The sequence below is a fragment of the Henckelia pumila genome, chromosome 3 (assembly GCF_033568475.1).
Source record: "Henckelia pumila isolate YLH828 chromosome 3, ASM3356847v2, whole genome shotgun sequence".
NCBI classification, from domain to species: Eukaryota; Viridiplantae; Streptophyta; class Magnoliopsida; order Lamiales; family Gesneriaceae; genus Henckelia; species Henckelia pumila.
The window spans coordinates 41,964,705-41,989,935 of record NC_133122.1 but is presented as its reverse complement, the minus strand read 5'-3'; the positions used below and the strand labels follow the sequence as shown (position 1 = coordinate 41,989,935).

At 30.0% G+C, this 25,231-nt stretch overlaps 3 protein-coding genes across 5 annotated transcripts; all 3 read right to left on the bottom strand.

Annotated features, from left to right (window-relative positions):
• Nucleotides 1-278: 278 nt before the first annotated feature.
• Nucleotides 279-4,833, bottom strand: LOC140891002 (uncharacterized). Of its 2 annotated transcripts, XM_073299207.1 has the most exons (9): nt 4,674-4,826; nt 4,436-4,574; nt 4,238-4,321; nt 2,855-2,886; nt 2,587-2,749; nt 2,292-2,498; nt 1,545-1,638; nt 1,096-1,257; nt 279-728 (listed from the first exon to the last, which is right to left on the bottom strand). In XM_073299207.1, the coding sequence occupies exons 2-9, from the start codon at nt 4,541-4,543 to the stop codon at nt 628-630; spliced, it is 951 nt and encodes a 316-aa protein (XP_073155308.1). In that variant the 5' UTR covers nt 4,544-4,574; nt 4,674-4,826; the 3' UTR covers nt 279-627. The 2 variants fall into 2 exon arrangements, with proteins under 2 accessions (XP_073155308.1, XP_073155309.1); XM_073299208.1 differs by having other exon boundaries at nt 279-724; nt 1,095-1,257; nt 4,436-4,833.
• Nucleotides 4,834-17,309: 12,476 nt separating this feature from the next.
• Nucleotides 17,310-20,681, bottom strand: LOC140891977 (B3 domain-containing protein Os01g0234100-like). Of its 2 annotated transcripts, none has more exons than XM_073300693.1 (7): nt 20,383-20,681; nt 20,120-20,236; nt 19,735-19,769; nt 19,494-19,656; nt 19,204-19,410; nt 18,428-18,509; nt 17,310-18,335 (listed from the first exon to the last, which is right to left on the bottom strand). In XM_073300693.1, exons 1-7 carry the CDS (start codon nt 20,443-20,445, stop codon nt 17,599-17,601), a joined length of 1,404 nt encoding a protein of 467 aa, XP_073156794.1. In that variant the 5' UTR covers nt 20,446-20,681; the 3' UTR covers nt 17,310-17,598. The 2 variants fall into 2 exon arrangements, with proteins under 2 accessions (XP_073156794.1, XP_073156795.1); XM_073300694.1 differs by having other exon boundaries at nt 17,310-18,326; nt 20,383-20,678.
• Nucleotides 20,682-23,724: 3,043 nt separating this feature from the next.
• On the bottom strand, nt 23,725-24,826 carry LOC140893121 (probable carboxylesterase 5). The gene has a single exon (XM_073302184.1). The coding sequence runs from the start codon at nt 24,767-24,769 to the stop codon at nt 23,837-23,839; it is 933 nt and encodes a 310-aa protein (XP_073158285.1). The 5' UTR covers nt 24,770-24,826; the 3' UTR covers nt 23,725-23,836.
• Nucleotides 24,827-25,231: the final 405 nt, after the last annotated feature.

The window sequence follows — 25,231 nt, the reverse complement described above, 5'->3', positions numbered from 1 at the left end:
CATTTCGTCTATATGTTTATTTCTACATTAAGAGGGTTGTATGTCTCTACTCTCTTGTCACGCACGAATCTAGAGAAGATTCAATCATCGGTCGATTTGAGCGAGAGATTCGTATAACAAAATTGACCATTGACCGATGAGACGGTATCTTAAGAGTTTTTGTGTTACTACTTACTTGAATGACAGACATACACATACATCATACATGGTATACGATGTTGACAAGTAGGATCCAGAAGAATGGATTGTCAGCAAAAATATTGCTCAAAACCAACGCATAGAAAGCCAAAATTCTCCTTGGAGATGAATTTGGAGCCATACATATGCTAAGTTGCTAACACCCAAAAATTTTCAAAAATTCATACCTATGTATATCAAGTACTCTACAATGCAGGATTCCGGTGTTCAACACACAACATTAAAAGGACTATGCAAATGGTGTACATGTACACTAATACATGATGCTACAAATACACAACACCTCGGTATCAACTTTGAGACTCGATCTCGCTATGTATTTTATCAAAGATGTTTTTGTCATGACTAGGCTGAGTGAATTTTATGCCTTTATAAAGTAATGGGAATACAATGCCGGATTCACAAAAAACCAATGCTCTCATCGGGTGCCTATATACAAGTGACAATCCCTCGAGGGTGATCGCGCAACATTAATGTCTCCGGATAGCAGAGGTCGTTGGCCTTGAGCTGATTGGTAATAGGAGAAGAACCTAAGAATACCATTCTCTCATTTAGGTTAAAGTTTCAAGGAAAAATCACCCAAAAATCTTATGAGAATACTTTCATACAGCAATTGCATTTTTTCTCAGAAACCTATTCTCTTCTTGTTCATACCAAAGAACTCGAGTGGTCAAAGTTTGGCATTTTTTTTCCCTCCAAACTGACATCAACATATTTGATGAAAATTTTAAAAACGGGCTTTTGGAAAACATTTCGATCCCTACAATTTTTTGGATATGAAAATATTTTTAATAGGCTTTCATGAAGTTTTCAAAAAAATTTAGACGATAATAACACAAGATTCTGAAAGATGCATAGAATCAATTCAAGAATCTGAAACAACAAAAAGTTTCATACCTTGAATAATTTTGGAGCTAAAATCATCGCCTTTGCTTTCCAAATTTGAGCATGGTTCATTTTTTACTTCACAGGTCTTGGTTGGCGCAGAAATATCAAGCAGAAATGGCTCCACATACTCCGTTTTCTTACGCTTCTTGTTGCTTTTCTTCACAAGATCCTCTTTCAAACACGAAGTGCCACAATATTAAAACATATAAAAATAAAAAAATATTAATCACAGAACTGGACAATGTCAAAAGCAGAGATTTTAATGAAATATCACAACACTTGACGCCTTCACAATTAACTTTTGTGTGTCTTGGACCAAGATAATAACTGATTAATCATTTATTTAATTTCAGAGTCAAACACATGGTGAACCAAACAATATTTTCTGTAGATTTTGTTAGAAAACCATCTAACCAAGAGGACAAGAAAAACGATGCAAAGAGTCTGGAAAAACCAACCAGAATCATCAGTTCCTCTGCGGGATGCATCCAAATTCATGAGACAAAGTGCCGCACTCACGATTTCTGAACGATTAACTCTCACTATGTGTACCTAGAGACGCAATGGTCCATTAATATGGCAAGCCAAATTCGAATGTAACCAACATCAGGTGCATATAAAAATAAATAATAAATAAATAAGATCATGCATGTTGATGTCAAAGAACTAAGACTGCACTTGGATGAAAGGATTTCAAATCCATGTCAAATGTATTTAAATCTTTTTGTTGTTTAGAGAATTAAACACGTAATCTTCCAATTCATCCCTTAAATGTTTATATAGTATTTCATGTTAATTAGGATGGATTTTCAAATTCACACATAACAGTGTCATTTGAAATCCACACTGCTTTAGTTCGTACTACTAATCTGTAAACAAGTAAATTTTGGACTTAAGTTTTGATCTATTGGTTCATTATAAACAATACATCTATAATCGAAATCCATGAATTCAAATCCATCTCCCCAGAGGCAACCTAAGAGAGGTAACAAATTTAAAGAATTGGAGATGTATAGTAAAAGGGTGATGAAACATAGAACGGAAGTTTCATGGTGGATTAGTTAATAATACCAATCCGACTGCAGAATATATACTTTGACATTTAACACCATCATCATCGCTATTCTCAAGTATTAAATTTTAGATGCGCAACAGAAAATTTATGAAGACCCGTCCCATTTTCATCCAAATAAGATAAAGATTACCTTTAGTTTGCAAGGTTCAATCAAATGGAAAATCAATATATCGCCTTTTAGTAATCTGTGGGATATAGAAAACCCTCTCCATCCGGCACTCAAACCATGCCTCTCCAAAAGATAAGATGTTTTATATTCATTTCCCCATTCATCCACCAAACAAATAGTGCTATCACGACTGGGAAAATAGAGGGTGCAGAACTTTTTAGGAAGATGCTGCGATGATCATTAGCAAAAAGAGCTTCATGAAGATTAACATCATTTGCTGTATGCTTTAAAACTGGATATCAATTTTCAAGCTTACCAGCCAAAATCCATGAGCAACATTTGACGGAAGCATACACTTCACAAAGTAGGGAAGTCCATTCTCTAAATGTGTCAGTACTCTCTCTGCTCTCTCCATGACGGAAAATTTAGCTTCAACATCATCATATATGTCACTATACCTGGTCCTCTTCCGTGCAATACTAATAGAAAATGTCAAAAAATATCAGCAAATGGGAAACATTTTCCCTTTCAAAATGGCAGGTTGATCGGAACCTTGTAATCCATTCAAACATATTTCAGCGTACCTTCTTGATTTCTTGGAATCATTCGACAATGCCTGTTCAAGACTAAAATACATCAGTTCAATAAATTTACTTTCAACGCCAAGTGGAAATTTCAAAAGCACTGATATTCATTTCATTGATTGTTGAATTATAAACTCAATAGGACATGATTATTATGAAAAGAATATTCACAAAATTGAAGATATCACACTGTTATATTACCAATATTCTCAACCATTTAGCATATCACATATTGAGTTGGAATTCAAACACAAAGTTCAGATCCAAATCAATTGGATTTGAAATTATTCATACAAATTCATTTAGTTTGGTCTTGGATTGACAGATTTGAGATGATAGATTTCAAATCCGTTAATTTCAAATTACTTGACTTGCTTGTATATAAATAAATTAAATGAATTCCAGATCCATTCCATATCAAGTTATTTGATTTCAACAGTAATTGTTGTGAATTTCAAATACACCCAAGATGACTAATTTTTTTAATTCATCCATCAAATCTTTATGCAAATCAAATCACTAGGTCCAAATAAATCCATCAATCCAAACAAAACATTATATCACATTTGGATGGAAATTTTGATCTGAGAAAGGATTTGACAAATAGATTTTAAATGAACCAATGTCGAGTGTATTTGAAAATTGAAAACATTTGACTATTGAAATTGAAAATTTTAAAAGGGATGAATTTGAAATCCTTGTCGATAACTTTAGCGAAACAACTATAATATATATATATGAAATCATGAATTCAAACGAAATCCATGATTTCAAACGACTCAATCCACATATACCATTAGGTTACTTTTGGATTGAAAAAAATTGATTCAAATTGTGTATTCAGATCAATGGATGTTAAAAATCCACACACACACTTTTGTGTTGAGATTGAATGATTTGATTTGGGCAATAAATTTAAGTGGATTATATGTTATTCCATCAGATACAAGTTTAAAATCCACTATCGCGAATACAAAGCAACTAAGACTAATAGCAAACGAAATCCGAATCCATGGATTTGAAATTCGTCCAAACAAGGTCCGCCGATTTCGGATTTCCATTTTTTATTTGAAATCTCCTGCTTCCGAATCGGCTTCAAATTGTTTCCATAAACTTCAAATCCATATGTTTCAAATATATCAACTGCGGATCTACGCGTTTCGAATCGACTATTAGCAAATCAACCATCGTTTCAAGTAATGAAATACTTCAATCCAATCACAGCCCTAGATCCTAGGAATATTAAAAGGACACACATGAAAAATTGCCCCAATTCGTAATCGATGACTAAATTCCATCAGAGAAGAAGCTGTAACATGACAGACCACCTAAAGTTTTCCTCATCCAAAGTTGGGCATGAAACCATAAACCGAAAAAACTCACTTTTTTATTCTTAGATTTGAGGGTTTTAGAGTTCTTCGATTTCTTGCTTTCCATCGGCATTTTCTTCTTCATCTTCTTCCTTTTCTGTCAGAAAACAAAAACCCACGAATTCAAACAAGAAAAACAGCTGAAAACATCTAAATCTACTCTTGCACAAATCTAAATCCAGAGGAAAAAAAAAACACACATAAAAAATACCTCGGATTCAGCACATAACGGGTGTGCTTGTCCGGAACAAATACCAAGAGCTGCCCCGTTTGAAGTCCCCCTCTGAAGTAATTTTTCTTTCAATTTCCTGCTTCCCATGAGCCTTTTTGACCCTTTTTAACTTTAACAGCTGAATTCACCGACCTCAAACTCGTAAATTAGGAATCTTTTTACATATGCAATATTACATTATACATATGTCGATAGTAAAGAGAAAGTGACACGGAACCAGATAGCAGACAGTGCCGTGGCCAAAACAGCGGAAAAAAATGGCGTTGCTGTAAAGTGAAAATTCTCCTTAAAAACTTCAACTGGCCCGTCTGAATCTGAGATATGACCAACGCTGAATCACCTTTTCACTAGCACGGAAAATGCAGATAGATTCTTGAATTCGATCTAATAATTTCACACTTTTTTTAGTTGGGTTATATTTACAGCGCATTGATTAATCATTAATATATCATTTTTTTTAAAGAAGATTAATATAACATTATTTTTATTGTATTTACGCAAAAACACGAATCCCATTTTTTGAAAATTCAAATTGGAGTCGCGTTCTATCAGATTTTATATTTTGATAGTTTTTTTTTAACTATTTGTATTATATGTACTATATACTGCTGCGTTGATGAAACCTCCTAATAAATGTCTTTGTACATTCCCAATTTCTCTAATTATTTTTAATCCTTGATCTCTTCTCATATACAATTATTTAATACTTAATGTATTTATAGATATTTCTATATTTATATCATTTTTTGATTTCAAACTATATTAATTATATATAATCAAAAATTATAATAACATGATATTTAATTATAAGTTACTTTATGCTCTCTAATTCAATGTATAAGATTATCTTTAAAATGAATTATAGTGATGATTTATTCGAATTTTTATAAGAGATTAAATCTTTTGCATGTGATGTTTTTATTTGATTATCTAATATATTATATCATTTCAAAATGTATTTGATTACACATATTTATTTGATTCATATTATTTTAAATTTTTATTCACAGAAATTAATATCATAAATATGAATTTACAAAAGATCTATTTCGATATAAAAATTAACTAATATTCCACATGTGTGATGCACAGAATGTTATTTTTATTTAATTATTGATAAAAATTAGTAAATATGAGTACTTGAATAAATAATTAAAATACAAATAAATTAATGTTGAGTTTGGATGAAAGTATTTGAAATCTATGGATTTAAATGCATTTTTGTTGTTTAGATAATTTTAAAAAAAATCAAATTCATCTTGATATTTATTTAAATTATAATTTAAATTCATTGTGGTTGGTGTTTGGCAGAGCTTATAAGCTCTTTAAATTTGTTTGAATTTTTTTTAAAAAAAAGTTTTAAGTTGTCGAAATAAAGCTATCTCACATCTTATGAGATGTTTTTTTAAAAAAGAAATTGTATCATCGCTAATTTTTTAGAAATTTTTTATTTTAATAATTTACTTCTCCATATTATACTTGTATATTTTGTTATGTCATCCACCTATTTTTCACATTAAAATAAATAAAATTAACATCCACTCATTTTTCACATTAACCTGAGATTAAAAAAATTTAATTATTTTTTAATATAAAAATTTATGATAAAATTCTAAAAATATTTATGTATATATATAATTAATTATATTACCTTCATAATATTATATCATATTTTGATAATTTTGACAATAAAAATATCTCATAATACCAAACATATCAACATACTTATGTTGTTTAAGATAAGTTCATCCAAATACTTTAACAACTTATTTTATAAAATAAGAAATGACAGCAAAGCTCCTAAAACAACTTATAAGCTCTTAGAACTTATAAGTTATTTTTAATAAGTTTAGTCAAACACCATATAGAGTTAAAATAAATTGGAGATTGATTTGAATTTCAATTGTTGACGTTATTACACGTGCGATGCGCGAAACTGTAATTTTATGTGATGAAGACTAAAAATTAATAAGTATGAACGTTTGAATAAATAATTAAAATACAACTAAATTAAAGTTGAGTTTAAATATGAAATGTTTTTAAATCCATTGATTTAAATGTATTTTTATTGTTTAAATAACTTATACAAAAAAAATAAATTTACTTCTATATTTATTTACAATATAATTGAGCCAATCACGTTTAATTTCAAATCCTTAAAATATTGGAATTATTTGAAATTCATGTAAGTGAAAATAAATTGGAGATTGATTTGAGTTTCTATTGTTGAAGTTATTTAACAATGAAAATAAATTGAAGTTCATAGATTTCAAATGACACAATCCAAATGCAAAATTGATTATAAATCATATATTTAGAAAAAAAAAATTAAATAATTTATAAATGATGAAAAACTTCATAATACAACATTTGTCGTTGATTTTTTTCTAAATGTTATACAACATATCAAAATTTTAAGATTTCTATGATTCAACATTTGTAGACCATTGTGATTCGTAACTTTGGTGATAGATTTTCATATAATCCAAAAACATCTCTTAAAAGATAGCATAACAATGAAAATAAATTGAAGTCCATAGATTTCAAATGACACAATCCAAATGCAAAATTGATTATAAATCATATATTTAGAAAAAAAATTAAATAATTTATAAATGATGAAAAACTTCATAATACAACATTTGTCGTTGATTTTTTTCTAAATGTTATACCACATATCAAAATTTTAAGATTTCTATGATTCAACATTTCCCTTGTGATTCGTAACTTTGGTGATAGATTTTTTTATAATCCAGAAACATCTCTTAAAAGATAGCGTATAAACATACCTTGGAGTTCAAATAAAATCCTTTATATTATTTTCGAAATTATTCAACACGAATTACTCCCAACAATTTTTATTATGAAATGCATAATATAGATTGATGACACAAATATTTATTATTTCATAAAAACCAATTGAAAATAAAGTATTAAAAACTATATGAGAATAAAGTAATGCTAGGAAAAATCTGAATTCAAATGGCTTTAAATTAAAATAAAGCCATAATAAAAAAAATAGATCAATCCAAATTCAACAATGACTAATGAAAAATCAAGTTATTTTTCAATATTTTTTCTTGCTTGACAGCCGCCTTCATTTTTTTTTCTGGAATAGTGGAAGAGAATTCATCTATGAGAGATCTTTTCAAAGCATTATCGCTCGTAACATCATTTGGTACGACTTTGGTTGTATTTTTTGACGTTGTGATCTTACGTCGTCGTCAGAACAAATCTATATTGAAATGATTTTTATTTTTGTAAAAAAATCAATAACAATCAATATATTAATATATAAAAAAACAATTCTTTAAATACCTCATGGAAGTTTGTTTGTTCAATATTCTTCGATTTATAAATCAAACTTGATTCCTATATGATAATAAAATTTAAGACATGAATAAGAATGATCGTTGATAAATTACGAACAATAATAATTTATGTTAAACTTTAAGAGTTATTAGTTTACCCTACTGTTCAAAATGTCTCGACCACACTTTTCAATAATATCAGTGTTTGTTGTAAGTTTCATAATAGTATATGACCCTCTAAATCCTTAATTTTGTCCTGGATTTAACTTGAATCTTGAAGAGAACTTTTCGATCTACCAAATTATCTATCTCCTTTGGCATGTTCTCATCATTTAAATCATGTACAATTTGTGAGTTGTCTAAAGTCTACAATTAAAAAGCAGTACAAAAAATTACATATGGGTCTGAAATCTCATTCAGTACCGGATATCTCATATCTATTGATGTTTTTCCAATTAGCTCGATTCACTCTCTGTCACATAGCAAGAATAAAGCATTGTCTGTATGTGGTCTATCACACGAAGTTGTATCTTAAACCTATGAAATTAATTCAATTTTACTACATCATATTTACCAGTAATGGAAAGTTAAACTTATAATAATAGTTTTTTTGTAACCAACCACATTTTTTTATTTGAATCAAAGCGGTCACATTTTTCAAAATAAAAACTTTTCACAACGGGAGTAACTTTTTTTTGGACAATTGGCACATGACAAATAATATCATTCACCATGGGTTTCAACACTTGCTATTTTAGCATTAACCCAAAAGCTACTGACATTCAAATTAGAAAATTAGAAAAAAAATCATGAGACTAAAGAAAGATTAACATAATGTTTAATCTCATAACTATACCTCATTGTTCTCATAAATTTGTTCAAGAGTCCTAAAAATTCCCTTCGAAGTTGTAATTACTTATAATACGCTCCGTGCAATTGTTAGAGAGGCTGTGCTAATTGTGCTAGGGTTGTTGGACTCGGAGCTGAATCTGTACATGCAATAAAATTATTGATCATATGGTTACAATTGCAAATTAAACAAAATACAATTTAATATCATAACCAATCAATCATTCAAATATATAAAAAAAATACTTTTTTCGAAAATCCTTAATTTTATCCAAATCTTTGTTCATCATCTTGCCTATCACATCATATAAACAAAAAAAATAAACAACTAAATTTGGAATTTTGTTCAATAACATTACGTAAAAAAAATCAAATAAGAATAAATAAATTTAACTAACCAAAAAGTATTTTTTCATCCACTACTTCCTGATTTTTCATTTCACCAAATTATCTGAATATGTACATATAGGACAAAAACGTATCTTTAAAAAACTCACACACTTGAGTCTTCTTAACAACAATGAATTTTTATTTATTTTGTGTTGTTTTGTAGTACATGTGATTTTCAACAATTATAATGTCTTTAAGAGCAATCAAATGTCCCTATTTAAGAATTGGTCCAAACTTGTCCACAACTGTATTTGTAATCGTCCCATAAATGCGTGAACCCTAGAGGATAAGAAAATTACACAAAGTTTATATTAATATATGTAATGTTTCAGGCTTTCAGCAATAAAACAAAAACTTGGTAAATTTATCTCACGATCGTGAAAGACACATTATATGCTGAAAATGTCATTCTTCTTAGACTTAAGTTCATATCGATGAACCAAACGGAGCTTCAAAGCACAAAAATTCATGGACAGAGAAACCTCACGGATTGCGCTGAAGATGGGTGTCATTATTCAAAATATCGGCTGGTTTAGAACGTGAAATGGAAAAGAAAATCGTGTTGCTTGTGTTTTTTTCAAAGAAAATGTTTAGATTTATATTATCTCGCAATATAATATATGAAAGGATTACAATGTTTAAAATCTAAATTTAACATGATATCGGAAAAGGGTTCTACTGCATTTTGTTTGTTAAAAAATTTAAAATTTTAATTATCTTATAAAAGGGATTTTTCAGTTTTTTGAAAATATTGATATTTCTTGGGGCATTATCGTGTATTTTTTTTATATCTGTCGTTGGATGTCATCATATGAATCTACTGTTTTTATTCTCTTTAAAGCCATAGTTTAAATTTACTGTTTTCTCGAAACTCCCTTTCTTTTAAATATTTTTCTATATCTGCGCTTGGATAAATTTAACATTATCTAGATGAATTTAACATGAATCTACTGTATCTGGATAAATTTATTATTTTCTCATAATATAATTCTTAAATAAATATATTGTTTATTTTTTAAAGTCACTGATTAAATTTATTGTTCTCTACCAACAAATTTTCTTCTTTTTTAAAGGTAAAAGTTTCGATTCTTTGTTATCTCATAATATTTTATGCTAATACATATATGTACCGTTTGGTACAAGTACAATTAGTACTTGTACAACTTATTCTATCCAATCTCGCTTTCTTTCCATCATATTATTTATTCATCTATTAATTATTTATTTAACATCAATCAAATCATTAATCATTTATCTTACATCAATCAAATCATTGAATTTAAATTACTATATTAACCTTATAAATAATATTATTCATATTTATTTATTCTCAAAAGGACAAAACGGTAATTTATATTTTTAATATAAAATTTAATCAATCAAATCAAATCAAATAAACTATAATTTATCAATCAAATCAAATATTAAATTAACTATCATTTTCTATTTATTTTATATTACATTATATTACTTATCCAAATATTATCTATTCTATACTCGAACCAAAAGGTGCTACAATACAAAGATTATGCATTTTTTCATATTTAGTGATGTGCTTTGTGCGGAAAAATTTTAGTTTTGTTTTTTAGTAGACTTTTGTGTTTATATATAGATATAGATTATCTACAATATGTGGTTCTAAAAAACAAACCGATAAAGGTATTTTAAATTCATAAGCGGTTAAAACTTTAGCAAAAACATAATTAAGAGGGTGTTTGGAAGAGCTTTTAAGCTCTTAAAAACAGCTTTTAAGCTATTTTAGAGCTTAAAAGCTCTTCGTATCTCTTTGGTAATTTTTTTTAGAAGATGTTTGACAGCTTATAAGCTGTTTTTAAAAAAGTAAGGGGGGAGATACTTTTTTCAAAAAGATCTTATTTTAACATTTTATCTCTCTAAAATATCCTTAAATATTTTACTAAATCTCCATCATATCCTCCATCCATTAAATATTAAATATTATTTTTAAAAAAAAATTCCAAATCACATAATTTTTTCTAAAATAAAATATTATAACAATTTTATTTTTTAATATATGTTTATTCTAAAACTATTTTCATATATGTATAACTCGAAAAATTATTTTCATATAATTATACCTTTTTTGGTAATTTCGACAATAAAAAGATCTTATAATACCAAACACATCAACATCTTTAAGTTATTTAAAATAAGTTTATACAAACACTTTAACAGCTTATTTTTAAAATAAGTTCTAACAGCTTATAAGCTCGTAAAACAGCTTTTAAGCTCTAGAAGCTTATAAGCTTTTTTTAATAAGATTAGCCAAACACCCTCTAAATATTAAATTTACTGAACAATTTTTGTGGTTGTATTTTGCATTATCAAGATAATTTTGTTACATAAAATAATTTTAGTAAATAAAAAAATATTTGTCATTATATGTGCTTCATTTGGATGTAGTGGTGGTCTGAGCATTGGATAAATTATTCATTTTTATGTTAATTTCTTCTTATTGATTTCTCCTAGATGAAAAATATTGTATTTTCTTATTTTTAAAATATACATATATTTTATCTTTGATGAAAATGCTTCCAATCAGTAGGCAATTATAAATTTTTATATGAAGAAACTACATTTATTTTATTGAACTTTTTCAATGATAAATTATTTTGAATATTTATTTTATCTCCTCTCAAATAATGTCTATCTATATCTTTTTATCACAATAATCTTTTTAAATCTATCACTCGTTCTTGAATTGTCATTTAGATTCGTCTAATTTTTATATCAAGTAATTATATAAATAATTTTAAATTATTATGCAATTTATTTCAATTATTTCAATTTTTTCGAGTGTTTTTCATTCAAGTAGAAAATTCTGACATTATCTACACTATGTAATTAAAACGAAACAAGAGCGTTAGACTGTGGTGTAGACAATTAAATTTATTGACCCTGGAATTATAGCAAATGCAAAATAATATTAAATATCAATACAAAAAATTGAATATTTACTAGGACGTTAAATTCTTACAAGAATAAATAGTTAATTAATCGATATTTAAATATGTTTCGTGAGAAAATCAATATTGTATCTTGCTTTAAATGGAAGAAAATATTAATATACTAATACTGGTATTATTTAAAATCAAATCTTAAATCAAATGGAATAACATACTAATATTTTTAATATTCGAAATAAAATCTTGTGATTAATGAAAGATAATCACCAAATGAACTCGAGGAGCCAATCAAATTGCAACACCTCATCCGATAGAAATGGTATGAATCTGCATCCTTCAGTTATAAATAAGAGGCTGGCGACCAAGAACAAAAGACAACACCAAACATAAAGAAACAGAGGAATAGAAGAATTCAAGACATTTCTCTCAAGAAATTAAAGGAAATCAACGAATTTCAAGGCGCAATTCAGGGTGTTCTTCTTCAGATTCATCAAATTCGAGAAGTTCAATGCATGATTCAAGGGATTAATTGCGTTCTTCTTCAAATATATTTAAATTCATTCAAATTCAATTAGATAGTGTTTTTCATCAAATTCAAGAAGACCTTGTTAAGAATATTGTGTTCTTCATCAAATTAATCAAATTCAAGAAAATAATGTTATTCATCAAAGTCAAGAAGATTGTGCTCTTGATCAAGTTCGGTAAAATCATGTTTTTCATCAAATTAATCAAATTCAAGAAGATCATATTATTCATCAAATACAAAATAAACAAATTTCAAGGAACTATTCAAGGATCAAAGTGTTCATCACGTTCTTCCCAAATTTGAAGTTTAATTTGATATCAAGATATTAACTCATCGAATCAACATTATCAAGATATCAAATTAAATCTCAAAACATCAAATCATTTTACATGTAGATCAAATACTTAAGAAATTCAAATTCAACAAGAAATGTCATTGAAAATAAGAATTAAGGGATTATCTAGAGATCACATCCACAAATCTTTATTTAATTTATCAAGTTTATTTTGTATTCATTTTCTATTTCTTAATTTCAAGAAATAAAAAAATTTGCGCTACAAATTTCTGACACGCTCAATGGGACGATCTCTACCCTTCATATTTTTCAAGTTTTAAGACATCATAAAAGGATCTTCATATCTTCAGGCTACAAAGTCAACTCAAAGGCTTATGCCTTAAAGTCATAGCGAGAAATGTGTCCAATAAATTACAAGTATTTTCGGAGACAACTCATTTCCTTGAAACCCATAAAAACTTTCACATAGAAATTGCGATGGTGACAAATGATACAACTCTAGAAGATCAAATAACGAACTTGACGAAGGTCATTGAAAAACTCTCGATATATGTCCTCACGCACTAGCTCAATGGGTTAATTTATATGGACATTCTTCACCATGTGCAAAGAGAATAAATTGAACCACTTCGAGATTCACAAACTCACAGTAGGAAACACACGTGTGACAAAAACACTTCAAAAAATTTTAGTGGCTAGGTGATCTTCGACGGTTTTATGGGTTAATATTGTGAAACCGATTTTTTAAGTGATTCAATTCATGAAAAAAAATATGATTATTTTTATACCATAAATATTACTTTTAATTATATATATAATTCAGATCGAGCCGTATCACAGGAGACTTGTTCACGTTGTATCGATAACACAAATCAAAACGGCATAATAAAATTCATTAATATTGAAAGTGGGTATCGAATTTGACATCTATATTATATTTTAAACACATTCCAGTTTAGATTTTTTTTTTTTTTTAATATAAGAATCAAGGTTATATCTTCGATAAATTTTTAATATTGACCGAAAGATATATATAACATGACTCAAAACTTATGAAATTAATCGAGGCTAATGATGCAATTACAATTACGATACTACAAAACTGTCACAATATTGGTGGCAGTGGGCTTCAAGGACTCTCCCACAGACCCACAGTCCCACATCGGAATTGTTAACACAACAACTCATATTTTTAAAAGGAAATTCTACGGTGCCATATTACCTAAACATAGGAGATGAAGTGTTTGGACACAGTACCCCACTTCGGTGGGCTACGTCCAGGAAAGTCCCCGGGCCACGAACCCGCAGAGATGCGGGCTTGGTAACAAGACACCTCCGAATCAGCCGCTAGGCTGAGACGCGTGCGGAGCCCATGACCGGCTTAATTCGGAGCCTACTTGGCCGATTCCACAGTTATACACTTGGAAGTTGCAAGTTAAACTTCAACCGAACGGGGCTTACAATCTCCTACTCTTTTTTTTCCTTGTGAATTTTTTTTACAGACACGAATGCGTGGAATTTGTAGGGAAATATGGAACTAGAATTGGAGCTTTCGGATAACCCTTTTCCTCGGCGGAATTAGGTGGCAGTTTCGTAGAGCGAATGCTTGTGCCGGAATCGTTGGATACTTGTGAAGTGATGATTGACTTGAAGAAGAGCCTCAAAAACCATGAAAAGAATAACATGGCTGTAATCATGCAAAAACAAAACAAATTAGTTTGATGGGTTGAGCTTTATAAATTATTGGGTTATAATATGGAACGCATATGTAGCTGAATGCTGATGAGGGTTGGGTTGATATTGGAGGAAGAAAATGGGGCTCTACTTATAGGAGTGATGTTCATTTTGGAAAGATAGCCCAACTTGACGGGCAAGCAAAAATGATTTCCATCGGTCAAATTTACATTTTCAGTTGACTCGAATTCCAACGAGATATTTCCTTTTTTTCCAGGGCGTAGGGCCAATATCAAATTGATAAGGATAAAGTAGCACCCACTTGCTCAAATAATTTATTATAAAATTAAAAAATTCAAGGTTTTTTTTTTTTGAAAAAAATTCAAGGTTTCATTACATTATTTCAGACAACGTTTTTAGTGATTTTATAAATCATAAAAACTTATAAAATATATTTTTGGACAAGATTTTTGAAAGATATTTTTTTAAAAATTGTTTTCCAAGTATAATTTTTAAAAAACAAGTGAGAGTTATATTTAGATGTTTTTATAAAAAAAAAAAAACTGAGAAAGGAACGATGAACAATAATATTTTTGAAATATTAAAATATTTTTATAAAATAAATATCGAAACACATATTTATTTTAAAATAACTTTTAAAATATTTTATAAAAAACTTTTGAAAATACTTTTATAAAAATATTTTGAAAAATGTTAAAATCTATTTCTATAATAATATTTATGCAATATAATGTGCTTGGTCAGAAGTAATTGGCTTTTTGTAATCTTAATTAATGCGTCCAGCTTCCTTTGCAAGGAAATTGACCACAACGTCTTCGGACCATTTTCTTATTATTATTTTTATTCCATTGTTTATTTTGGGAGAAAAACAAACATATTCCAAGATGTCTCGACCACGGTTCGCAGGCTTTCCTCATAAGTTTCTATTTTAGACTAAACTTTGGACGAAATATCCATCTTTGTTCTTCATTGATATACTTTGCTAGTATTTAACAAAACTTTAACCACTTCTCGACTTTTTTTTAATAAAATTTTACAAATTTAAAAATTTTGTTGAAGAAAAACGAGAAATGTTTGATAGAACAAATTAATCACATTAATATTATTAATTTACGAATATTATTGACTCCAAGAACATTTTAGAATCCTCCAAACTTTACATTGGTACAAGTACATCCCAAAATGTGATATATATATGGAAGAACTTGGCGATCGATCCATATATAGAAGAATCCATGCACATACTAGTACAAATCAAGATAGCGAAACGACACCAACTACAAGCGCGACAATTGCGAGTTCACCGGGAAGTAAGAGACCGGAATCGGAGGCCGAGGGGCTGATTTCTCTTTATTCTTCACTTTCATGGTTTTCTTAAGACTTGTATCAGATACACGTGACGAAGAATTAAAGAAGCAGCTGAAGAGATTTGACAAGAAACCCATGTTTGTGCCTTGATCAAGTAGTAGCTTAATTTTTACGTACAAAGGTATATATGAAAACTTTATTTTTGTGATAAGAAGAATCTTTTTGGGGAAAACTATGAGGAAAGAGTTGGAGTTTGCTGGTATTTATAGTGAACAATTGGGACTGGTGGGTGAATTGATGAGCAAGGAATGATTTATGATTGGTTGAAATATATGCGTGGCTTAATTTTAAAAAAATCACGAAACATTATTTGCTTATGTAATTATTATATTTTGCCCCCTAATTAAAGTAGTTTGTCTAAAATAATGTTTTTTTTCAACCCACTAAATTGGAGACATGGAAAATTAAAAAGGGTAATGCTACATGTATAAAGAGTTTTACACGTTGGGTTACACATGAAATTAAAAATTACATGATTTTCCTTCTACTTCATTTGGAAATTTTTTTAAAAAAATACATGTAAGATAATCATGTAATTTTAAGTGTCATGTTTAACGCAACGAGCAAGATGTAAGACTCCGTGTACATGTAGCATTGCCCAAATTAAAAACTCCCTATTCTTAAAGAAAAATATAGATTTGTATTATTTTCTTTGAAAAAAAAATCTATAAAATAAAAGAAGCTACAAAAAATATACACACGAATTATTGATGCACTTGGGTAGAAAATTGAAGCATCGTTGTTAGGTATTTGTTGACATACCACCTAGCTAGCTAATTCAACTTGAAAAACTGAGGAAGTCATATGGAGAAACATCAATGATGTAACTCGGAAATAATATCTGGTGTAAAATTGATTTGATTAAAAGGACCATTTGACTAAACTTAAAAGTTTTAAAAAGAACGTATAAGCCGCTAAATTTTTGTGTTTATGTAACAATTACCCCTTTTATTTTCCGCATCTAAAATAATCATTTTTTTTGTCAACCCACTTGTGATAAGGTAGTGGTTGATATATATTTTTAGGCTCCGTTTGGTAGCATATGTTATTAATCTGTGTATAACTCATCTTATCTAATTTTGTGTTCTTCTTGTCATATTATTTATCCATCTATTAATTATTTATTTTACATCAATCAAACCATTAATTATTTATCTTACATAAATCAAATCATTTAATTTAAATTACTATATTACCTCTTATAAATAATATTATTTATTGTTAAAAGAACAAAATGATAATTTATTATTTTTATATAAAATTTAATCAATAAAATTAAATATTATAATATTATATTACTTATCTATCTATTATTTATCATTTGTGTTCAAATCGAGAGTAATGGAAAAAACACACATCTCATGTAATAAAAAAAATATTTTTTTTTTCCAAATATTACTTTTGTTATTTTCCTAACTAAATTGGAGATATAGAAAAGTTTAAAACTCCCTTATACTTCTATTATTTTCTTTAAAAAGTAATCTATAAACGAAGCTACAATGTAAATAAGAACTCCTTAGACTATGCTTCAAAGTCAAAAAGATCTAATCTGAAATTTTAAGATGTTAAAATTCAAAACCACAAAGGAATAAAATTTACAAAGCTAAAAATTCAGCTTTCCCTTGACATTGGTACCATATTATATCATAATTTGTCTTTTGCATTTTCATGCTTTTGTTTATAGCATTCTTGGATCACCAAAATATAGTTACATCTAAAATTGGCTTGTTACTGACCATAACCTTAATACATGGACACAATCGTCACAAGAAGTAGAGACTTTTTCACCATGCACCGCGAGCGATGTCTCTGAAAACAACCCCAAGCGCTCGGTGTTCGACCTCAAGATTATGGATCTCTGCATTTAGGCTTTTAACCACTGCCTTAACATTCAGAAGCTTTGCCTCAAGAGCTTTCATTTCGCCTTGGACGTCGTCTCTCTCCTTTTTCTTTGATTCCATCACATCCTGTGATTCTTGCGAAAGGGTAACTAGCTGATGTACCCGTGATCGTAGAAATCCAACTGCCATGCCTAAATCCTCAAACGCTTTCAGCGTTTTCTCCCAAGCTTCTAAGTGACTCAGAGGTGTGGTAAGCCTGGCAGATTTGATAGCATCTGCTGTGCTAATAATCTCAGAGATCATTCCTGTGACCAGCTTACTATTTAGGCCCCCCACGAGATTTTCATGAAGAAACTTGCTTTGACTACGACAGAGTTCGAAATACTTTATTCTAAGATGTGCAGGAACTTCGGAGTTGAGAAATACGCCATTCACATGGATGTTGAAATCTTCGAAACACTTGATGTCTTTAAATTTGATGTTGGTTTGAGAAAATCTGATGTGTTCCGCATCTTCGGATCCAAGATCATTGTGGATCTTGCCAGATCGATCAGCAACAATGACATCATGAAAAGGTAAGATAATCTTTTTATCTTCTTCTTCAATGGGCTCCAGATATTTCCTCTTAGCTATTTTAGCACGTCCACTTGAATTATCTTCTGGCTCATGGACTGTTTTCACTGAAATCACATTTCAAGAAATGATGAAATTTGTTCTGCAGACAATTTTCGAATAATGTATATATTGCTGGATTAAAAAGGGAGATCGGTACCAGGCTTAATCTCCGTCTCTGATTTGAGATGACCTCTAGCCCCATCGACTTCTGTTAAACTGCTAGCTCTCACAATATACACCTTTAAGATATCAAAAGTTACAACAAGAAAAGCAAAATTACAAATTCACAGCTACATGCAGACAAACAAATTAATATTAGGCCATCAGGTCAGGAAAATACCCATTTGTAAGACAGTAGTCTTAGAATATCCAAAATTTATTGACACAATTTTTTTCTCCAGCAAATGTGGGATCATAAAATTACCCCCTCTTGAGTATACAACATTATCGATACTGACAGATGTAATACCCTGTCATGGTTCGTCTCTTCAGCTTTATCGATTCTCAAAATGACATCAATATTGAACCATAAGTTCAAAAGGAGAGCCCAAACCATAAAAACAAATAACCTTGCATATCAAGGATTCATTTTCATGTAAATCATTAATATTGTTTTTAAAAAAATTCTTCAAGTGAAGTTTATTCGTCTCTTCCTAAGACGAAAAGAGAGCCCAAACCCCAAAAGCAAACAACCTTGTGGATAGGAAAGAGCCCAGAACAAGATTTAGTCACTCCACAATTACTCCAACAAGTGATGTGGGAGCAATTAACTATCAGGGATTCACTTTTATGTAATCATCAATATTTTTTCATTATCTTCGTGCGAAGTTTCTCGGCTTTCTGTCTCGTTTCATTTCATACATCACAGTAGCGTCCACCAAAGAAAAACTTCAAAAGAGAAAGCACATGATAATATGAGCCTCCAGGAGTCACCTTAAGTTTGTGAGGCTCGACAACTTGGAATATTAAGACATCTCCCTCGAGCAATTTATGAGCAATGGAGAAACCTCGCCATCCACCACTCAGTCCATTTTTGTTTACCAAGTACCTCGTATTGTATTCTTGTTCGTTCTCATCCACCAAAACAATAGTATCATCTTGCTTTGGCAAATGAAAGTCACAAAAACGCTTTGGTAAACCCTGTAATTGAAAAAAAACCTTCCCACAACATTAATAATCGGCCATAAATTTTACCATAGAGGATAGATATGACCTCAACTTACCAACCAAAATCCTCCGCTGACATGGGATCCAAGCATTAGTTTTAAAAAACTAGGGGATTGTGGTGATACCATTTTCTGAATATTTAGTGCCCGCGCCATTGCAGAGGTTGCAGTGCCAACGCAATCATCAGGATCAAAGCTTGCGATCGGCTTAGCTTCATAACTGTAAAGATCAGACTTACAATAGTACAACACCGTGTATCACAGGGAAATTTTCAACCATTGATATTTCATCACTTACCATACAGTAGGCGAAACAACATTTCTGGCATCTGCCTGCTCAAATACATGACAAAGATTTTCACATAAGCAACATAATAGATTTTATAGGCAGAGTTGATTGACTAAGTAGCAAGAAAGTGCTCCGATAACATAAACAAAACTAATCCCCTGAAAAGGTGAAACTCAGACCACAGTTGGAATAAACAGAGAGCAAAAGATGACATATAGGCCATTACTTAGAGAGAAACTACTCAAACTCCTAAGCCACACAAAATATATCCTAGATTCTCGGTCAGAAAAATGAAAAGTGGAAACAAATGAAGAGTGCTCTATAAAATGAAGATTCATGTAAACGAACATCCTATGCTATCACTTTCAAAATTATTAGGGCAGAAGGTTCTTACATTCTTATTCTGAAGATCATCAAGATCCATCAGCCTTCTCTCGGCCAAGTTTTTCTTGATCTCCCATGTCGCCCTGTTTTGCTTCAAATTTTTCTGAACTCCCCAAATCTTCTTAAGCTGACACAAATATAGAAACCCAAGTATTTCAAGAAAAAAAAAACCCATTTCTTGTATTCACCAAAAAAAGGTTCATTTTTTTCAAAAAGCAAAACATTTTATGGAAAGAAAAGAGATGAGCGAGAGTGATAATATAAATCACAGACATTTGACTTGGACGAAGAAGAAACAGGGGTTTTTTCACAGGCATGTTTTGGAGAAACAGCCATAGTTTAAGACCCTCGAGCTGCTTCACCAGAGCAAGAACTCCACCATAGACACCAATATCAATCGAAAATTCAAAACGGGTACGAAAGAAGTGCCGAAATGTGAGCTTAAATCGGATGGAACTTGGAAGCAGCGATTCACGGCTCTTTTGCTTAACACCGCTTAATCTGTGTTTATTACCTGCCGTGTTTGCTTGGGTTTTCAGGGGACACTATAATTGTCTCTGAAAATACATATTTTTAGCAAAATTTTGAAACCTCACGACTGTGTTCTGTGTCATCATTTCCCATGTTAAAGATTTTCTTATTACATACATTACATTTTTGTATGATTATGAATACTCTGAATCTGAAATAGCAACACATCGTCATTAACGTGTAGGCAGTGAAGCGACGCATACTATGCATATGGTAATATTATATTCCAACGTTATATTTTTACTTTGATATATTAATTCGAATTTTTTTTCCAATAATTAACTTATACACCAATTGCTAAATATAAGTTGATATGACATTGTAGAACTAGAGCCAGTTTGAATTTCATAGACTTTTTTTAAAAAATATACTTTTTTAAGCTTTAATTTTTTGCTTCTGAAAAAACTCTAAATTTGACTTCAAAAATATTTTTTTAAACACTTAAATGACCATTCAAACACCTTATAAATCAAAAAATCATTTTGTTTTTAATACCAAACAGGGCCCTAATATATGTTTGAAGAAAATTTATTGAGATTGTTTCGTTGATCAATTTTGTTAAGTAATGATCAGTTTTGTTAAGTAAATCTTCGATCTAATCCAATTTAGCTCGATCCGACCTCGTGAATAGTTTATCTTTTATTTACAATATCATTTTTTTTATTTAAGTTATGAAAAACATTGTGCAATATATGTTAGTGAAAAATATTATTTTTTTTGTATCAAACATATATTGTATAATATATGCTAATTTTTTAGTTAAAATTTAAAAAAATTATGTCAAAAAATTACTTTTCACTATAAGTATCAACTGAATCGACTCATATACACACACACACACACATGTTATTGCAAAGGACACTAAGAGAGTGTTTGCAATCACAAAAAAAATTTATTGTTAGATTTTGGCTTAAAAAATCACTTTTATGTGTTTCTTAGAAAGTGTTTTGAATAGCTTTTACTTATTTAAAAGTGATTCTAGTAGAAATTATTTTGAAATTGGTGAGAAGCTAAAGTAGGGAGTGTTTGAAAATAGAAGTTGAAAGCTAATACAAGCTAAAGTTTAGTGTTTGAGGAATAATTGTTTTCAAACTTAATTTTTTTAATTAAATGACAATCATATACTTTTATTTGATTTATTTAATTTTTTGATACTCACACTATAAAAAATGAGTTTATATATTATTATTATTACAATATGAATTTTGTATCAAAAATATTTTTTTATAACATTGTAGCGCAAAATTATTTATTTCTTAAAATTAATAAATATAAAATGGATACAAAGTGAATTTGAGAAATTAAATAAATATTCGTGTATGTGATCTCTAAATAATCTCTTGATTTTCCTCTTCAATGATAATTTCTTGATGGATTTGAATTTTTTGAGTATTTCATCTTCTTGGAAGACGATTTGATGTCTTGAGATTTGATTTGATGTCTTGATAAAGTTAATTCGATGGGTTAACACCTTGATATCGAATTAAACTTTCAAATTTTGGAAGAACGCGATGAACTCCTTGAATCACGACTTGAAATTTGTTATCTTGAATTTGATGAAGAACGCGATCTTCTTGAATTTGATGAAGAACACGAACTTCTTGAATTTGATGAAGAACACGATCTTCTTGAATTTTATTTATTTGATGAAGAACACGAACTTCTTGAATTTGATGAAGAACACGAACTTCTTGAATTTGATGAAGAACACGATCTTCTTGAATTTGATGAAGAACATGATCTTCTTGAATTTGAATGAATTTAAATGTATTTGAAGAAAAACGCAATTAATCCCTTGAATCACGCCTTGATCTTCTCAAATTTGATGATTTTGAAGAAAAACGCCTTGAATTGCGTCTTGAACTTCTTGAAGATGACTTGAGAGAAAAACTCTTGAATTCTTCCACTCTTTTGCTTCATTCTTATATGTTGTGTCTTTTGTTGGTCATCTGTCCCCTATTTATAGCTGAAGGATGCAGATTCCTACCATTTTGATTTGAAGAGGTGTCGCAATTTGATTGGCTCCTCGTGATTCATTTGGTGATTATCTTCCATTAATCACAAGATTTGATTTTAAATACTAAAAATATTAATATTTTCTTCCATTTGATTCAAGATTTGATCTCAAATACTAAAAATATTATTATTCTCTTCCAATTTGTGCAAGATACAATATTGATTTTAAAATATTGATTTGATCACAAAATATATTAAAATATCAATTAATTAACTATTTATTTTTTTGTAGAAATTTAATTTTTCAATAAATAGTCAATTATTTTTTTTTATTGATATTTAATATCATTTTTCACTTTACATAATTTTAGGGTCAATGAATTTAAGTGTCTACAAACATGAATACTTAAAAATAAAAATGACATAATATATAAGATTAATAAAAATAAAAATATAAAAAATGACAAAATTTGAATAAATATACAAGATATGTACAAAAATTTATGAAAATGCAACATATATATATAATTGTAATAATAATGTAAAATTTTAAAAATATATATATATTTTAAAAAATACTTGTAATAAGAATGTAAAATTTTTAAAAATATTTTTTTTAAAAAAATAAAAGCATATGTAATATGATAAGTTTATTAAGGGTATACATGTCAACTTGTAATTTTATACCTTTAACAAAAAAGCAGAAGCCAAAAAAAAAGCATCAAATTTTAGCTTCTTGCTTTTTGGTAAAAGTTGTAGAAGCTAAAGTAAAATTTAACATTCACAAATACCCAAAATCAATTATATGCAGCTAGAAACTAAAAATCACTTCATAAAAGCTATTCCAAACATTCCCTTAAAACTCAAATTATGTGTTATATTATGTTTAACTTAATTATAATCCAAAAGTCAGTCATATTGTGATTATGATTCTCCAAAAATGATTGTAATAAAAAAATCAATGTTGAAATTAATCTAATCACAAATTTATCAAACAATACCCAACCTTGATTTTTAGATTTTCACGTTTGTTTCCAAACACAACCAATTTTTTATTTTTATTAACTTTTTTATAATCTATAAATTTAATCAGTTCAACAAAATCATAATCTTTTGCAAACACTTCCTAAGTTTTATGAAAATTTACGACTACAATCTAATTTGATAATACTCCTAAAATGTCACAATTCAAGGGAGTTAAATTTGTAAACTGTGGCCTTGTTTGTGACCTATTCAAGTTCTACAGCAACGAAGGAACAAACTCCTTGTTAATGAACTCAACCACTCGCTTCATCAACAATGGAGCCTTTTGAGATTCTGGCTCCAACAAATGGAAGACATGCCCCTCTCCGTGTGTCTCGAACAACTCAACCAACCCATTCCAATCACTCTTCTTCAACGCTTGATGATACATCACACCCCTTTCCTTCAACAAATCCTTCTCCGCAACGCAAACAAGCACCCTCTCGCACCGCAGATTCGACAACAGCTTCCTATGCGCCGCCGGATAAAGCCTCGGATCCTTCGGGCCCGTCGTTCCCGGGCAGATGAAATCCCAGATCTTGGCAGCATTCCCATTCCCGAAAAACGGGTGAATCAGAACCATCCCCGCGATTTTGATGCCCGATTCGGGTTCCGCACCGGAACGGACCACCATCTCATGAGCTATATTCGCACCGGCGCTGTCCCCCGCCACGAAAACCCGGCCGAAATCGACGTGATCGGTCATCCAAGGCTCCTCCCCTTGCCCGACCCGGGAATGAGACACCACCCATTTCGTCGCAGCCCAGCAATCCTCGTAGCAAGCTGGAATCGGGTGCTCCGGTGCCAGCCTGTATTCGACTGACACGACGACGGATCTGGATTCGGCGGCAAGGGAACCGACGTAGTTGTGGTACCGTGAAGAGAAGGCCGATTCGATCGAGAAACCTCCGCCGTGGACGTAGATGATGAGTGGCAGTTTCCGGCCCCGCGATTCGGTTCTTGGGAGGTAAATCCGGGCCGTCACATTGTTTCGCGGCGAAACGACGACGTCTTTGGAAACGACGCCGGTTTTCGGATGCTTAGACGGCGGCAGGAAATCATGCTCCACGTATCTTTCGACGCGGCCGGTGTCGTGGACGCGGAAGAATGGTGGGAAATCGTGGGTGATGTTGTCTGAATTGTGATCCATTGATGAAGAACAAGTGAGTGCAAGAAGATGAAGAGGAAATGAGAGTCAGTTAACTGGTTGCTAGTTCAACCATGGATTTTAATTGTTGAACCCAACTTTGGATTCCTTTAAATAATAAAAATAAAATATTTTAATTTTATTATGATGAGTTTCTTTTAAGTGTCTACCTACCATGCCCACCACTATGCCCAACAATGATGTGACATTATTCTATTGGATCTACAATTTATCACATTTTTATCACATCCAATAGAACAGTGTCACATTAAAAACACTTATTATGATTATTAATATTTATATTTTATCTATTATTAAGATTATGATAAAATTCAGATTATGATTATTATAATATTATTAGGCACCGTTTTGTTCACCGTATTACTAATATATGTATAATTCATCTCATCTCATCCTACGTTCTTCTCGTCATATTATTTATCCATATATTAACTATTTATTTTA

Coding starts and splice junctions, on each gene's coding strand:
- LOC140891002 (XM_073299207.1), bottom strand. CDS start 4,543: ATGGGAAGCAGGAAATTGAAAGAAAAATTACTTCAGAGGGGGACTTCA. Junction 2,499..2,586: donor TTGCTCATGGATTTTGGCTG/GTAAGCTTGAAA, acceptor TGATCATCGCAG/CATCTTCCTAAAAAGTTCTG. Junction 729..1,095: donor TAGCTCCAAAATTATTCAAG/GTATGAAACTTT, acceptor TGGTATTCTTAG/GTTCTTCTCCTATTACCAAT.
- LOC140891977 (XM_073300693.1), bottom strand. CDS start 20,445: ATGGCTGTTTCTCCAAAACATGCCTGTGAAAAAACCCCTGTTTCTTCT. Junction 19,657..19,734: donor GTTGTTTCGCCTACTGTATG/GTAAGTGATGAA, acceptor TGATCTTTACAG/TTATGAAGCTAAGCCGATCG. Junction 18,336..18,427: donor AGAGACGGAGATTAAGCCTG/GTACCGATCTCC, acceptor ATGTGATTTCAG/TGAAAACAGTCCATGAGCCA.
- LOC140893121 (XM_073302184.1), bottom strand. CDS start 24,769: ATGGATCACAATTCAGACAACATCACCCACGATTTCCCACCATTCTTC.